A 16,702-nucleotide genomic window follows, 5' to 3' on the forward strand; every position below is an offset into this window, starting at 1 on the left:
CACTTTTTTTCCCCCTATTTTGCTTCTGATCTTTCTTTTATCTACAATGTCACTCCTCCACTGGCTTAGTTTCTTCTGCTGTTCGTGAGTAATTTTACACTGCTATTCCAATGCCCACTGATTGAGATGCTATTATGTCAATATCCTCATTTAAAATCAGCATTTCACTTTTCCCATCTTCATTGCATACATTGGGCTAATTGTCCACTGGCTGGGTAAGCCTCTATTACAGCTATCTTGCACCAGTAGAATAGCACGAACAGACATAGTTAGGTCAAACACTTGGCCAGCTGTCTGTAAATCATTTTTGAATACCAAGAGCTCTTTTGTATTAAATAAAAAAGCCCTGGCAGTGACTTTGCCCCTATGTCTTAAAAGGCAAACGCAATCCCAGGCAGAAAATTGAGCTGCATGAACAAAGAGCATGTTCCCAGTGCTGTCTGAAGTACAAAAAATAAAATGGATCAGCTCGTTCCAGGCATTTTCACTTGCATCCTGTGAGAAGCCCCATCTCTACGAAGCTCTGGCAAGGGCCAGCTGGAATTGACTGCTGCATCGTGCAGGAGTTCATCCTCCTCAGCGCTCATCAGTTCAAATGCAGCCACCGACTGAAGCAGACTTGTCAGTGACCTTGACTCTGACACAGTTTATAGTGTCTGCTCTCCTGCAAGTGCTTCTAAGGGGGAATTTTTCATAAGTGGGTAAAAAAAATAAAAAATCTCAAACCCTGTGTCTCCCTGAAAAACAGAGAAGGGGAGGAGAAACATGAAGCCAGAATTACTGAGGAGGAGCTTAAACATGTCTCCCAGGCTCGGCGAAACTCTCAGCACAGCACTGAACATGTCAGCCACTCCCTGATTAATGCTACTCTCCCCAGTGCAGATACTAAAAAAGGAATTTGAAAACATTACAACTGTAGGAATTACAGAAGGTAGAAGCAGAAAGAAGATGCAAGAGGGAGAAAAAAAAAATCCATACAGAACCTCTGGTGTATGCACAGACCAAAAAAATGTGTATATTATATAAAGGGAATATTTTCCTCCATTGACAAGGGGTAAATTCTTTGAAGTGATGGCTCTGATTCATCAGCAGGGTGCTGGCAGATGCCCCTAGAAAAACAGAGAACATGGCTGTATATCTTCAAAAACTATTTTAGGAGACACTATTTCCTCAGAGGGATTTTTGAGTTGTGTTCAGCCCCCCAGGCACGTCCCAGGAAAATACAACTGTGTTTTGATGGTAGAGAGGGTACTAAAGCTTTGATAGATAATATTTTGATCCAAGGTAAAAGAAACGAAGAGTTTGACTAAAGGCCTTACAGAGCTGAGGAAAGACACAGGGTTGCTGAGCTAAAACTAAGAAAGCAACAACGCAAGTTCCATGTAATAGCAATAAAACACCTAGAAGAAAAGATAATAAGGTGTACAGCAGATCACTGCAAAGTGGAGGTCATAACTAACATGTCTGCCCCAAACAAAAAACAGCAGTACAAAGATTTCTCAGAATGGTGAAGTACAGAAAAGAAAAATGTGCCTGATTTAGATGGGTAGAGCAGCCACTTGCAAGAGCTACTGCACATGGGTGCCCCAAGTGACAGGTTGCAAATATTACTGCAACATTTGGGAAACTGAAAGGGTTAACTAATAGGGTACCAATTAAGAGATATGATAGTGAACCACGTGCTAATTTGTCTACAGATGCTTCAAACATGTTTGAATGTAATGGAGCTTTGAAGCAGCTTTGAAGTGTCAGGTACAAAGGCGGTCATTGCATCGAAGCTAACATTTTGGCTTTGCTCTCTGGGATTGAAATGTTTCATTCTTCTATGAGAGATCTAAGTTAGCTGAAACAGTGCCTACTCTAGCTACAAATATTACCAAAGTGTGAACAACAACAACAAAAATAAAAGAATATCTGTGCCAGAGATTACCAGAGTGATATGATTAGCACACTGAGCACAGAAAGAAGTTTGCTAGGTATAAACACTTTCCCAAGGGAGTCTAGAGTGTTTGACAGAAGCGCAACAGAGCAATGTCCACAGCTAGATTATGAACACATCACTGTGACAAACAAAACAAAACAGAAACAAACAAAAGGCTTGTCTAGGTTAGTTTAAATGTGGTTTGTAATTCCCAGAGCTGTTACAAAAATAAGGTTATTTGCAGAGGGTGGCCTAAACAGCACATTCCTTCCACAACCATCACTTTAAGAAGTTCATGGTTCTATGTGGGACTTCATCTAATGGTGTCAATGATTGCTAAGACATTATCAAAGAAATTATAGATTCACTTTTATATATACATTTGTATGTATGAAGATACGCATAGAGGCAGTTTACATGTTGAAACAAATCCAAGAGAAGGTGAAAAGAAGAGATTGATCGGAGATCAGAAGAGAACCTATAGAATTCCATTCTATTGCCTCAGAATTGACTTAACTCTATCTAAACCCTTCCCAATAAACGCCATAAAACCCTCCAGTGCAGAGATTCAGCATCTCCAGTAAATCTATTCTAGTAGCTAACTAGCTCTGCTGCTAGCAAGTTCCTTCTAGTATTGCATGTGTTTAAAAGACCATGGGAAAGAAACTGCTAAGATCAGAAACTGCTTTAACTAGCAGAAATATAGAGTGCATTAGTGGCACAACTGTTTTTATCCCAATAACAAAGTGAAGTAGGTTTATTAAATCTTTCTTTTCTGAGTGAAAGAAAGAGAGGAATTCTTCTCCACTGTTTCTTTCACTCCCACAAGACCACTTATCAGAAGATACCATAGCTAACAAACTGGTCGTGAACATGATATTTATTTTTGTCAGCAGATATGCAATGTATTCATATTTAACAATAGGAAGAGCTTAACAGGAATATTTTCAAACAGTTTGTATGAAGTATAATGTTAGCTGGAGCATTAGTAACCCTTACTATGCTAGTCCAACAGAATGCAAGAAAATAAATTCAAAGCCAAAATCCAAAGCACTTGCTAGCAAAAGCTATGGAATCAGACAATGATCCATCCGTTCCATTGCTAAATATTGACTTAGCAGCAGTGAAAGAAGGGTCGCCCTTACTGGCATTTCGTTCAACAAAGGACTGAAATAAGAATTATATTCACAATTCTAAAAAGTTACTGTTCAGTCAGTAGGGACTGGTAAGATGGAAGTAGTACAGGGCATTTCTACAACAGCAACAAAGTGGCACAAGCATCACAAAAAGCAGCCACAGGGTTATCCTAGCTGAACACATACGGTATAAGAAGAGGTAGTATCTCCTCTAGTTTCAGAAGTAGAGAAAATAGAAGCAGCATGTTGGCCATTCCGCCTACGAACAGCTCAGAATAACATGCACAATACTAATTTATTGGTGAAAATTGATGCCTGATGACAGTTGATTTGATGCCTGAGTGAAAACCATCAGGTATAAATGACAACCCAGGATGTCTGAGGGACTGAATGTTGCCTCTTAGTAGGTTGTTAGAATTCAATATTTTGTTAACAATGATTATTCATTACCATTGTGTTGTTTAGCTGGGGAAGGAAGTCTAAGGGCTCTGCTAACAGCAAAATGGAGCCAGGTAGCGTGTTATGCTACAGATCTCATTACACTTTGTTAATCTGTTATGACTCCATATACCAGATGATGCAGACCTCAGCTGATTCGTTTGGCTCTTAGTGATTTCTGAGCAATACCAAGCCTTAACCCACAGCCTTTCCAAACATTTATTAACATCCAAACTGGCTTCAGCTGGAATGAAAGTCAGCTTATAATTTTGCAGTGAAATATATTCCACTTTGTTGCTCCAATTCATAACAGGAGCAGGGAAGATTATGAGGGAAAAAGAATTTTTGAGCAGAAAACAATTGCTTCCAGTCATTCCAGTGTTAGATTAGATAATAGTACTTGTGGGCTTATAGTATAAGAAGCCTAAGTGTGCAATTTTGATATGAAACTCTTGCAAAAATCTGTTATTATACTTTGTCAACTACCCAGTATCACACTGATGATAATACTAATAACATCATTTCATGAGATGAGTGGAAGTAGAGCCTCTAAGATTGACACAATTTGCAGGGCGGACAAAAGGAAAATTTATGTCACACTCCAGCAAAGTATATACATCTAAGATACCAGCTTTTTTTTTTTTTTTTTTTTTCCTTTTTTTTCCCTCCTCCCCTCTTCTCCCCTCTTAATGCAGAGTTGTCTGTTGAAGGATGTAGCACTGCCAGAGGCAGAGAGAATGGAGGCAGAGTTCACTAAAGTGGTGTTGCCATTAGGGATAGTTGCAAGCTGTAAAGTATCAGCTAAAGGTTTCTAATCTTTCATTTTGTGACCTAGCTTTCCATGGAATCAGAACACTTCCCTCAAAATATGGCACTGCCTTTATAACCAGGGTCACTAGAAAAAATAAAATTCTGATTTTCATCCCTACAAAAGTTCAAGATAACAAAGAGCATTGGGGGTTAGATCTGTAGCACACGTAACACTCCCCTAGCATTTCCACAATCCGAACACTGATCCTGCACAGTCAAAACTACCTTTCTTGACAGTATGTTATAGGTGTGGCTATGGAAAGCCTAGGAAAAGAGTTGCTTAACAACAGCAGTGACTGCCACCAGCCTAAACAGTGAAAGAAGACTATACTAGTCAGTGAGAGCTGTATGCAGAAGGGCAGTGGTGACTGGATGCCTATATCAAGCGCTAGCAACTGAACTGAATCTTTGAAAGAGATGGGGAGTGGTTTGGAGGGATAAGAATGCGTGATCTCCTGATGGGGATGATCAGAGATCAGTACCAGAATGAGTAACAATGTGAAAAGAATGTCTGTGTGAGCACAGGGGAGGTCTGAGCCTATATCCATTGGCAAAGATGGTGGGGAAGCCTAGAGAAACCACTTAGCTGAACAATAGAGTCAACTCCAGTGAGTTAGGGATTGTCAGGGAGAGAATGCATTTCTCCTCAACTGGCTATGCTAACCTCTTTGCACACCACTAAACATTCAACCTCATCTGATTTCTAGTGTCTGGGACTATCAGCAGAGAAAGCAAGCTGGAAAACAGATCATCTCATGCCTTTTTCTTTGGCCAAGCTGTCTCTGCAGTATTCCTGCAGTAGTGAAGACGCATGAAGTACAAAGGACAACCAACCCCAGGGAAGGATATCCACCTGTCTCTAAAGGATATAAAGATGTATGGCAACACAGAACCAACAAGGAGTATGTCCAATATGCTTGCAAGAAGATATATATATTACTGTGGAGAGGAATGCAGTCATCTGCCAAAGAATCAGGAGTTACATTGGCTTATTAGACAAGTGTTTGTTCTTCTATAGTCTTACTGCTTGGACAGCCAAGCCTATGCAGATCAAAAACAAGACACAGCAAGACTGGGAATATATGATGCTTTAGTTCAAATCTAAGCCAGTACATGGGATCTTAAAGCTCTCAAACCCAGAAAAGTTGCTATTCAGTCTTAAAAGCCAGCCTCAAGTCTGCAGTGTTATGTTTACTCATCCCTTATTATTAACTCTGTTGTCAGCAGACACCCACAAAGCCCACAGGCAAAGCATCTCTTTCCCTCCCTCATGCCAGTGCACAGCAATAGTAGATTGCCATCAGTTAATTCATCAGCCCATGTGACAGGTGTCTGTGGGGTGGATAGAGCAGTTCCAGCCCAGAGGATGACTCAGACTTCAGCACGTTGGAGCTACGTTTCAGCTGTATGTTTTGGTTTCAAATCAAGGAAAGCTTTCACTTGGAATTGTATTAAAAGTTTGTAAAGGCTGCAACACTCCAAAGTAAGGAATGGTAAGTGTAAAGTTGTCTGTGCAAAAAATAATTGAAGACTTTGGTGTATGTATGCATAACAAAGGAGGTGATAATTAACGAGCACACATCAGGTAAGTGTTGGTCCCTCTCCCCCCCCCGTCAGGTCTCCAGCTCATTCAGGGCACAAGGTGAATACTGTCTAATACTGGAAACATTTGCATGTAGGACTCCAGCTTCAACGACAACAGGCAATAGAAAACAGGTGAATGACATGAAACTAATCTCGTCCCAGTCAACTTAAATTATCTATCTCAAATGAGTAGGTACTTCTGCCATAACTGTCTCTGCCTCTGTTCCCGATTCATGCAAGGATAATGTAATTGTCTCTCACGGAGGTGCCACGAAAAATAATTAATTTCTCTGAAATGCTCTCATGGTATAGCAATAAGCAACATAATAAGCCCACAAGGAGATTAAAAATCCTATCCTCAATGCAGAATCTGAAAAACACAGTAAATACAGGACAGGGCTCCACAATGAACACAAGCTAAAACAAAACTCTGAATAGCTGCTTACTATGTGAAAGTTTTCCATTTGGAGAGCTCAGGGAGGCAAGGGGCTGAACAAAAGAATATTATGAGCCCCTGTGGTTAAAGACCACATTGCAACGTACACACTCAAGGGGACTAAGCCAACACTGAACATGCTACCTAAGTCCACTCATTAAATCTGCTTTAAACAGTTCAGTTGCTCCTCAGGATAGGTGCTGTATGGCCACACGAAGCTAATCAAGTAGTTCTACTGCTCTCTGTTTTGGAGGCCTCATGTTATACCAGGGGATAAGCACTGTTTGATTTCCATAGACCATCCATGTTCTGAGCTTGCCACTGCTGAGCACTCGACCACCTATCCAAAACACATCCTGCTTAACCATAAGCACACAAGGAACACTGTTGAAGTCAGCAAGATGGTTCATGTGTTTAAATCCTGTTGTGCTGATCAAGAATCTTCAGCCAACTGTTCAAGATGTAGACAAGTAAATTCGTCACTTCAGTATCACCTGTAATAGTGACTAGCTTCAGAGCTGAAAATACCCCCACAGTACACATAGTAAGTCATTTTCACTGTGTTGGCCTATCAAAAACAATCGTTTCAAAATCAATGACAGACAAAGATACGAAGTTTTTGACCTCCAGTGTCCTCACCCATCCACTTCCACCTAAAGATATGGTCATTACAGAATTTAAAACTCTTTAAATAAGCATCTGTGCAAAACCCAGAAGAACAAAAGAGAACTACAGATGCATTGGTTTATTTTTATACAATAACTACAGTAAACACTTAGCCTTGGACCATTCAATGCTGGAATCACTGTCGCTATAGTATTGTGTGTGTGCCTCATACCCACTTGACTTATTTCTGTGTCAGTCATCCTCCCCCCTCTAGAATGAACTTTTTTTCAAAGGAAACAGCTTATCTTCCATACTGCAGCAGTAGAAGAAAAATCCTCCTATACAGCAACACTTAAAATGTGGTTTTATGCTCTTATGGCAGCTAATTTTCCTTAAATGATTTAAAGGGAATGAATACATCTAAAGGGCCAGCACCAAGCCGTTCTGGAACAACAACATGAAGCTGAACTTCTACTTTATACAACCCAGTTCTCCTGTGGGCAGCTCCTCAAGACAGATCTTGTCTGGAGGGGGAGAAACTGAGGTTATTACAATATTTTGCAGGGACCATTAATTTGCATTTTATTTCATTTCATATTTCCCAGTGTAGGGAGACTTCAAGTGAAGAGAAGGTGGCAGGACAAACCTTTTCAGATGTATATTCCCCGATCCATCACAGTTTGACAACAGCCCCCTTGCAACTGGTTCACCTATGCATGCAGCCAGCCCTCTATCATGTGCTACTCATCTAAAAGTTACACTCTATGCCTGGACAGAACTTAAAATTTTAGCAGTCTGAAGTGGCACATTTTCCCCTTTTGTCCCAGAACTTCAGATATGGTCTTTTCATACAAATATAACTGGGATCAGAGGGACTAAGAATATGGTATTGCCTGGAAAATAAATAAATAAATAAATAAAATCCTTTCTTGTGTTGTTGAGGGTCTCAAACTGACAGAAAGGTTGGTATTGACTAGGGGATCATAAAATCAGAAAAAAGAGGGTTTTTTTTGGTGAATAGCTTATTCACTGAGAAATGAAACTCTGAAGAGACATCTGAACTTTTCTAGTAATTTAATCAAAAAAATAATCCTAAATTGCATTTAAAAAAAAATTAAATAACCCTGAAAATGAAATGTTACATTTGTGTTTGAAAGGTTCCTTTTCTTTCCCTCAGAAGGAAATGAACTGAAACTGGTTCATCTCAGGTTGATCACCACAGAGGGGTGGGAAACAGAGATGGAGGAGAAAAAGATTTCCATTTCATAACAACTCTGACCAGACATTTCTTTTGAGTTTTCATTTCAGCTACCACAGCAAATAAATTCATTCTTTGCACACAGGGCAACAGGAAACTACCAGAGTTTTCAAAGCTTCCTTGGAATTGGACAAAGCTGAAAAGAATTCTTCCCCCAAGAATAGCTTTATTTTACTGACAGTGACTTTTAATAGTGCTGAGATGTGTCGCTTTATGAGCTATAGGATTTTCCCTACACCTAACCTTCTTGTAATGTTTAAGGACCTCTTTGCCCCTGGAAAACAAAACAAAACAAGCAAACAAACAAAATTTCTGCTCAGACAAAGGAGCCTGCATGCTCTTTCCATCTTCAAGAAGGAAATTGTCTTGTTCTTTGGAGCAGGAAAGAAAAGAAAGACCAAACTAGCTGGAAGGCTCCTTGCTTTACTGTCCATCATCACCATTCTAATATAAGATATATTAAGAGCTATAGTCACAAGCACAGTGCTAGGTGCTGCACAAACAGAACAGAAAAAATTCTGAGCCAGACAATTGGTGGTCTTAGAAAACATTTTACATACAATAGTGTACTAAATATGGGGTAGATTCCTACCTATGAACTTACCATTTTTGTGCCTAAAACCCATTCTGTACAGGTATTACTACTATCTGGAAGATAAAAGGTTCAATTAAGATGTACTAGCAGAACCAGGAGTTAAAGTAAAGAAGCTCTTATTCTGTATATAATGTAGCCAGCAGTAAGAATTATTCTCTTTATTAACAAGGCAAACTAGGTCCCTTTTTTTAAAAAAAATAAAATAAAATAAAATAAAAAATACATTAACTGAAAGAAAATAAAAATAAAAATCCAGGGAATTAAAGATTCAAATGCCATTTCCATAATGTGAGGCAGACAGAAAGAACAAATTTCAGGAATTCCACACAGAAAAAAAATAATAAGCTATAACATCTCCTTTTATTTTTTTGGTAGTGATTTTTTCCTACCCATCTCCATCTTTGTTCAGCAGTTTTTCCTTAGGTGCCACATTCAATAATCCTTCTGCACTTTGATGTCAAACATTCAATAGCTGTCTGCCTCCCTCCCACTCCTCTTCTCCATATTCTCTGCAATCCATCTCCTCTGATTAGCTAAGATTTCACCTTCAAGAACACCTCTGCTTCTGAGTGAGCACGAGTGTGTGCGTGTGTATTTATATAATATTTGCAAATATTATCCTCCTCCTGCTCTGCACGCTACATAGCAACCCCTGCCGGAGCTCTGGATTAAGCATCAATGCCATTCAGTAATTCAATTTGGGGGGCCTGCTGTTTCAAATCCAGCTCAGGACATCACGAGAGCAGCTCGATTGAATTTAGGCCCTGCTTTCAGCATTATTTCATATTTAATCTGAGCTGAACTTCATTTCACTTGCTCTCTCCACTCCGATGCTTCCTGCAACAAAAGGCACTTCAGATGTTCCCTGATCTCATGCAGTGGGGGTGGTGTTTGCTTGCTTCTCTCTTATTTTGGTTTGCCACTGGATTAAGCCACATCAGAGTTGCTGGCAGCTTTCACAACCCCGCAGGAGGAGACAGACAGTACCTTAGCTGAGCGGCTGTTCTGGTGTTACTTCTCCCCACTCACCGGGTTGTTGTACATCTCGATGATAAGCTGTTTCACTCCGTGCAGGGTGGGATGAGCCCATGGAGATGGATTTGCCCAGTGCCGGTTTAAATCGAACCCCATAAGGGAGCACCTGCACATACAAGAAAAAACACAACACAAAGGACATATATGGGCTGTAGCTCCTCCTGGCTTCAGATGTAGAATTAGGGCTGTATTCTGCAGCTGCAGTATTTGAATAAGTTATTCTTACAGAAAAAAAAAAAAAAGAAAAAAGAAAATTCCCCCTTGAAGACAAGGAAAGCCTGCAGCAACAGCCACTGTTAGAAATAATGTGAACAGCTGACTATCTATGAAATAACTACATCTTTGGCCATTCAGCCTTCTTCCCATGCACAACATAGATACTCCCTCTGTCCTTTGCCTTTTACCAGCTTGCCACACTGGTGCTGGAGGAGCCTGCCTGGCCCTCGAGGTTCAAGTCTCTTCAGAGCTGCAGCTGGGGGTTCTAAAGCTATAAGGATAATTCATGCACTGCATCACCAGGCCTTTACTTTGCCCTCAGTCAGGCCTTGACTCAGCAAAGCTGTTAAGAGCATCGAAATCAATGGCCATTAAGTATGTGCTTAAGGGATTTAAAGCATGAATGCAACTGTTCACTAACCCAGGGCCTCAGTCTCCTTCCCTCCTGCAATTGCCTATGAGAAAATTAGCCAGCAGAGACACTAAGTTAAAACGTTTTTTGGCCATCAGATCTTGTGGTCAGTGAAACATATATGCCACTTTGGCTTCTCCTTCCTGCCGTGGCTCATCTCCCTTGTAGTACATTGCATTACATTTGATTCAGCTGCTCTAAGTCCCATCGAGTAATATTCCCTTCTGGTGAAGCCCCATTAAAACTCAGTGTGCTGGTGGTAGGGTGAATGCACAAGAAATTAAAAATCTAGAGTAGGCAGAGATATGAGGGGGAAATCATTTCCCTCGCCTACTGCAGAGATCACCTAGACAATCTCTGGCCACTGATACAAGCTGGGAGTTAAATCCCTTCTACTGTCTCAGTCTGAGTCTGGGACCAGTGAAGCTCAAGCAGATCTTCAGGAATTGGGACCTGAAATCAGCTCAGGAATTCTATGAAAGATCATACAAAGTCCACAGAAATAATAAAAGCTCAGACACAAATGCAACTTTCTATATAATACAAGCAAACAAACAAACAAAAAAAAATCAACTTCATTGCTAAGCCTTAAATCTTCTTGAGAAAACAAGAGCTTTCATTGATCCCTGGTCTATTATGAGAATGTCTGTTCAACCTTAATCTTTTAAACACACCTGTGTAAACAGCAGAGATTTACTCCAGTGGCACTATCCTCCAACAAAAATTCTAAGAATCTAGAGACCAAAAACCATAAGTTTAACTGGCAAAAAGAAATGAAAATGCTCCCACTTCTCTAGCAGCTGAAACAAATGACTGTGTATATCAATCCCAAATAAAAGCTAGAGACAGGTAAAATGCTCAGAAAAGCAAAGGGATGAAACCACAGATGAGCTGGAAAAAGTCATCACCTTATCTTGGTCATCACCAGTCTGCTTATCTAGAGAGCAACTGTGCTTTTTCTCTGGACACCCCAACAATTCCACAGACAATCATGACTGTTGTCTCCAGTTCATGATAAAGCAAAACACATTATAGAAGATTTCTCCCCCACCACCCTCATTTTTTTTTGGTCTTAATATAAACTCTTCCCAGTCAGCTCAGCTAATCCTACCTTCTTTTGATCTCACAGACATTGATATAAAATCAGAGGTACTTTCAAAGACATACATGGAATTACACTGGGACAAAACCAGTGTAAGAACAGAATCACGTGGTTTTCATTTCATCAGTTCATACCCCCTTATGGATGAAGTGTCCCATTTACATTTTGTTTTAGTTTTATTTCAAACTAATAACACTATTAAAAGCAAGAGTATTTTGATTCCATTATATTACTCTCCACAGCACATTAAAGTGGGCAAGCTACAGAACACCAAGACTAAACTTTAAATTCATACATGGGTTGTCAATATTATATTTGGGACTTAGGACTTTTTGGATAACATTGTATAAGTCATCCCTATAAGGAATAGAAATAAACAATAACTAATTTATGAAAGATACCAAGGCATTGCAATTTGCACTAGCTAAATTTGCCACTAATCTCTGGTTAGTGGTGAATCTCATAGTTCATTTCGAGCAAGAGAAACAGTTGAAAATAGTTGTCTTTACTCAAGAAGACTTTGTAAACACAAAAAAAAAAAAACACAATGCTCGACAAACAAGTTATTCATTTGGGAAGCTCCTCTGAGTTCTATTTAATAGGATCCCAAATTAATTTCCAGATATCACTTAGCTAGTTTTTGATGTGATATATCACATCTTTATCAATGTAAGAACAATTAATTCAATTTCTGACGGAGGCATTAGTATTTCTTTCCAGTCTGGGAACAGCATACATTTTTTTCTCCTATAAGTGTTGTTTCCCCCCCCCCTTTTGGCCTAAAGACAAATTTGTATCCACCACACTTTTGCTTTATTCATCTGTTGCAAACTTGAGGTCTCTCTAAGGAAACATCAAGTTGTGTTCCTTAGTACTTCAGATTTGATTATTGACTCTTTTACATGTGGAGCTGTCTTCCAAAGCTCACGTATATCAGGACATGACCAAAACACAGAGTAAGAGTCTCCCACATGCCTACACTCATTATTTTGTCTTTCTCCCAGATGATGTGATCTCCCTCGTGGTAGTACCTCCAATGCAAGCACTTGAACAGGATAACTTAAGAATTGAATTTTGCACTGCTTTTTAATTCCCCCTACCAAGCTTATAATAGTTCATTTCCAATCCACAATGCTTGCAAATTTCCATTGCTTAACTGTTTACTTTCTGCTTCAAGCATTGTGTAGGCAAAGTGGAAACACAGGTATGTTCTGGAAACAGCAGCTCTGCAATGGGAAACAATTATGTTCTAATGCAATACAGAGCCTTTCAGTATTTAAGACCAGCTTGCTCTCTCACTTACACTGCAAGTGGCTTTGGTGTGGCTCCTCATATAACTAAGTATTCCCCAGATCTGTCCTACTGAGATTAAGTTTATTTTGTGACATAAAGTGTTCTGTACAAAACTGACAAAGTGAAAAAAATACAACCCCCCTAAAAAAACATTAAAGGACTGTTTAAGAATAATCTTTGAATCTTTGAAAAGCGATGCGGAGGAGACCAAAACAGGAGACATTACAGACTCCAACAGATGCAACAGAAGACAAAAGTGGTTCGAAAATTAGCAATGGATGGAGGAAGTGAACTTTTCTAGAGTAAGGGCATCAGAAAACACTCTATTTCATGACATTTGATGTCCATGCCCATAAATGCTCTTAGTAATGATAGTATTGACATGGAGCCAAATAAGAAGGGCATACACAGACTACCACAAGTTAGAGATGGAATCAGGAGTTGGTGAGTTTTCTACAAAAAATAAAATAAAATAAAATAAAATGTAGGAGCAAACTGCTGCTATCACCTGATTGTGGCCATCATTCATTCTGTGAAAACCTGGGCTTTGCATCAGTCATTGCTGACCCCCCAAAATGACATACATCTTAAAATATTTAAGCTGTTAACAATTACTTGAATATTGGATTGTGATGGTTAGGGTTTGCTAGATATATATTCCACTTACTATGTTTCTGTTCTGTGACAACATACATTTAAATCAGGTTCTGTTGTTACACTTGTTGAATTAGAATTTGCTTTTCACAAATGTTCTTCAGCCTTTTTCTAAAATTTCTATTTTCTACCAGCAGATAAATTTATTACAGTGTTTACAAATTTACATAAACACAGTGCAAATTCAGTCAAAGCAAATGAGTTTCAAAATTGAAATGGAAACTGAAACATTTTGCAGTATTTATCCTCCCTACTTGGGAGACAGCCAGATCTCAAGAGGTTACCAGCTCTACTCAGTAAAACCAAAGATGTTCAGACCAGCATTCAGCTTGCTGGGCAATCATCTGGACAGAACCTCTTTGCTTCTGAGGGCTTAACTCAACACAGGTTTTAAGGACTTCCTATGCAGCTGCTTTAATGAAAAAATCCTTGTTCCTTGCTAGAGCTGAGGAAGGTGTAACACCACGGCCTACACTAGGTTTATTTTTAGGGCTGCTTCCTATTCTTTCAAGTTGTGTATTTTCTTTCTGGAATCTCCAAGTTACAGAAACTTCCAGAACCTCTGCATTCCTTTCACTTGGGTTCTTCTCCCTCCCCTATTCATTTTTCCTGCTATGTGAGTCCGAGTCTCTTGCTAACAGACCCATTTCCACAAGGTGAGATATGGAGAATAATGGAGGAAAAGAGTTAAAGAAATCCTTTTTCATGGCATATGATTTAATACAAAGAAAACTCTACACTCTTCCCTTCAGCTTTGTAAGGTTGCGTTGGTTCATTGGATCAGTACCAGGTGAATCTCTAGATAATATTGCACACAAAGCCAGGGAGTTCAAATCCACAAATGGCACTACTGACAGGGTTAGGATTTGAAATTGAAAAGGTAGTGGGGGGACCTCAGGCTTATTGCAATACAAGCAGAGACAGAGGGTAATTGGTCTCTATTGTTGCACTTCGAGGCAAGAGTAACGGCAAAGAACTGCTGAGAGACTGCAGCCTGCAATATCAAGCAGGAAGAGTAGGTGTGCAGTGTGAGAGCGAATACAAGAGGAACACATGGAAGACTTGTTTCTTTTAATAAATATATCATTTTAAACCTGTTATATTCACGACATTTTACAAATCAACTCTACACCTGCTGTTGTCGGCGAAGTCAGAGTCTTCATTAGCGAGCATTTCATCATGCGGGTGCTTGGGGTTTGCGATTTATGCATTTGCCTATTATTCATTAAAGAGGATTCATTCAAGCCTACATGTTCTAAGGCAATTAAGTAGCAAGACATTCTAACACTCCAGTTACAGAGAATCCCCCTCCCAACTCTCTCCCCCCTTCACAGCTTTCTGCATTTTTAATTTAGAGCTCTGGAAACCTTCACAAAGGCTATTTAACATAACCACTGCAGCGTGCTCCAGGCAGAACACGAGTGGCCATACAGAGCAGAACAGCATTAGCTACCAGAGACCACATGGTGGAGTAGATGTTTACAGAATGAGCGCTGCATGGTGTACTGACATAATTTTAAATAGTACATGACGGTTAAAGATGTGTTTCTCCATTTTCTGTGTAAACAATGTTAAATAAGAATAAACACAAAGGGATATTTTCTCCTTCTGATGAATACATGCATTTCTCAGAGCTCGTAATAGGCGCTACAGACACACGCACCAAGGAGAATACACATCCCCACCTGACACGGGCAGACTCCCTTCTCTGATCTGTAGGATACATCTCAATTCCAGTATTTTGCTCTCCCTACACACCCTGGGTCCTCAGTAATGCCAGAAGGATTCCTGGGCATGAAGCAGAGCACTGGAAATAAAAATGCATCCCGTGTATAGGAGAATCCTGATGTGTTTCTGGGATGCAAGACAGTAAGAGCTGATCATTAGCACGGTCTCCCTGCACATTCTCCAGCATTATGCCCAGTCCACTTCTCCATTTTTTAAGGGACATAGTTACCAGCACATCCCTAGGGAGACAAGTCACAGTTTAGCAAAGCCCTTCTCTAAGAAGGGTGTGTCTGGCCCCACACGTGGGTCTCTCCAAATGTCCACTCTTCAGGGACAGGTGTCGCCCATCCTGCCCCAGGAAGGTGTTCCTGGGACTCCTGCTCCCTGCTGGGGTGCTGAGTCACACTGGCACATCAATTTTGCATACCCAGGTGCAAGTAACTGAGAACACCTACAGTTCTTTCATTTTAAAGCCTGATTCATTGTTTGGCCTTTTCAAACCCAAACATATTGCTCACTTCATGAGAAGAAACCAGCAGAGTTCTTCACACCTTTTGGGTTCCCAAAAATTTCCACTGCGGACACTGACCATTCAGAAATTTCATATACATAGACTGCAGTGTAACATATACAAACTTTCTTTCCCAATAGAATCCACGATCCATGGATCACAACCTGTTAGCATTGGAGAAAGAGAATTCCAACTTCACATGTGATTTATTTACCCAACTCCCACCTCTCTGAGTGCTGTCAGCAGACCAAACTCCTCTAGGTTCTCCTTCCCAGTCTTCCTGACATTTCATATCTTCCACACAACATCCCCAAACCCTTCCATTCAGAAAGGCAGACCTTCTATAAACTACTTGTGTTTCTTTGTCATTCTACCTTCCTGGGTTTAGTACCCTTTGGCAGGCTGGGGGGAGGATAAGATAAACTCATCACTGGTGTTCACAGAAAACAACACACACATAAGCATTTCCCAAGACACAGCTTATCTTGAGTCCTGCTTTCATTCCCACTTCTGCCCCTTCCTAAGACTATTTAGCTTATCTGATACACACCACCTCTCAGTTATTAGCAAGCACTCCAGCTGCTGTACACCAACATTTCCTCACATTACAATGCATATTTCACATAGGTCTTGTCAGATGAAGTCAGCAGTCTTGCTTAAAAACAACTGCAGGGAAGAGGAAATGAGTAGCGTGTTCCCTCTAGACCTGTATTAAATGAACACCCCCCAAAAATGGTTCAGGTCTTACTATCAGATCTATTACACATCAAAAGTGGTGGTTAAAGGAGCTAACTTTTATGTCACAAATCTGTGCTCTTAAAATTTGGATATGCCACAGCTGCACAGACGCATACAACCTTCATTCAGCCCTGTGTATGTCATTATTATGACACAGTCTTCAACTGCCAGAGCACAGAGTCCTTTTCCACAGGGTTCTTGCTTTATTCCACACACAGGATCAACACTG

At 40.1% G+C, this 16,702-nt stretch overlaps 1 protein-coding gene across 1 annotated transcript in view; it reads right to left on the reverse strand.

Annotated features, from left to right (window-relative positions):
* Window positions 1-16,702, reverse strand: part of AGBL4 (AGBL carboxypeptidase 4) — a gene marked incomplete at both ends in the record, with an annotated part of 937,634 nt that overhangs the window by 153,958 nt on the left and 766,974 nt on the right. Inside the window, one exon of the mRNA XM_082766598.1 lies at window positions 9,814-9,925. Within this exon, the coding sequence (XP_082622724.1) occupies window positions 9,814-9,925 (112 nt within the window). The remainder of the gene's footprint in view (window positions 1-9,813; window positions 9,926-16,702) is intronic.

Source organism: Aythya marila, assembly GCF_965140915.1.
Source record: "Aythya marila genome assembly, chromosome: 8".
NCBI classification, from domain to species: Eukaryota; Metazoa; Chordata; class Aves; order Anseriformes; family Anatidae; genus Aythya; species Aythya marila.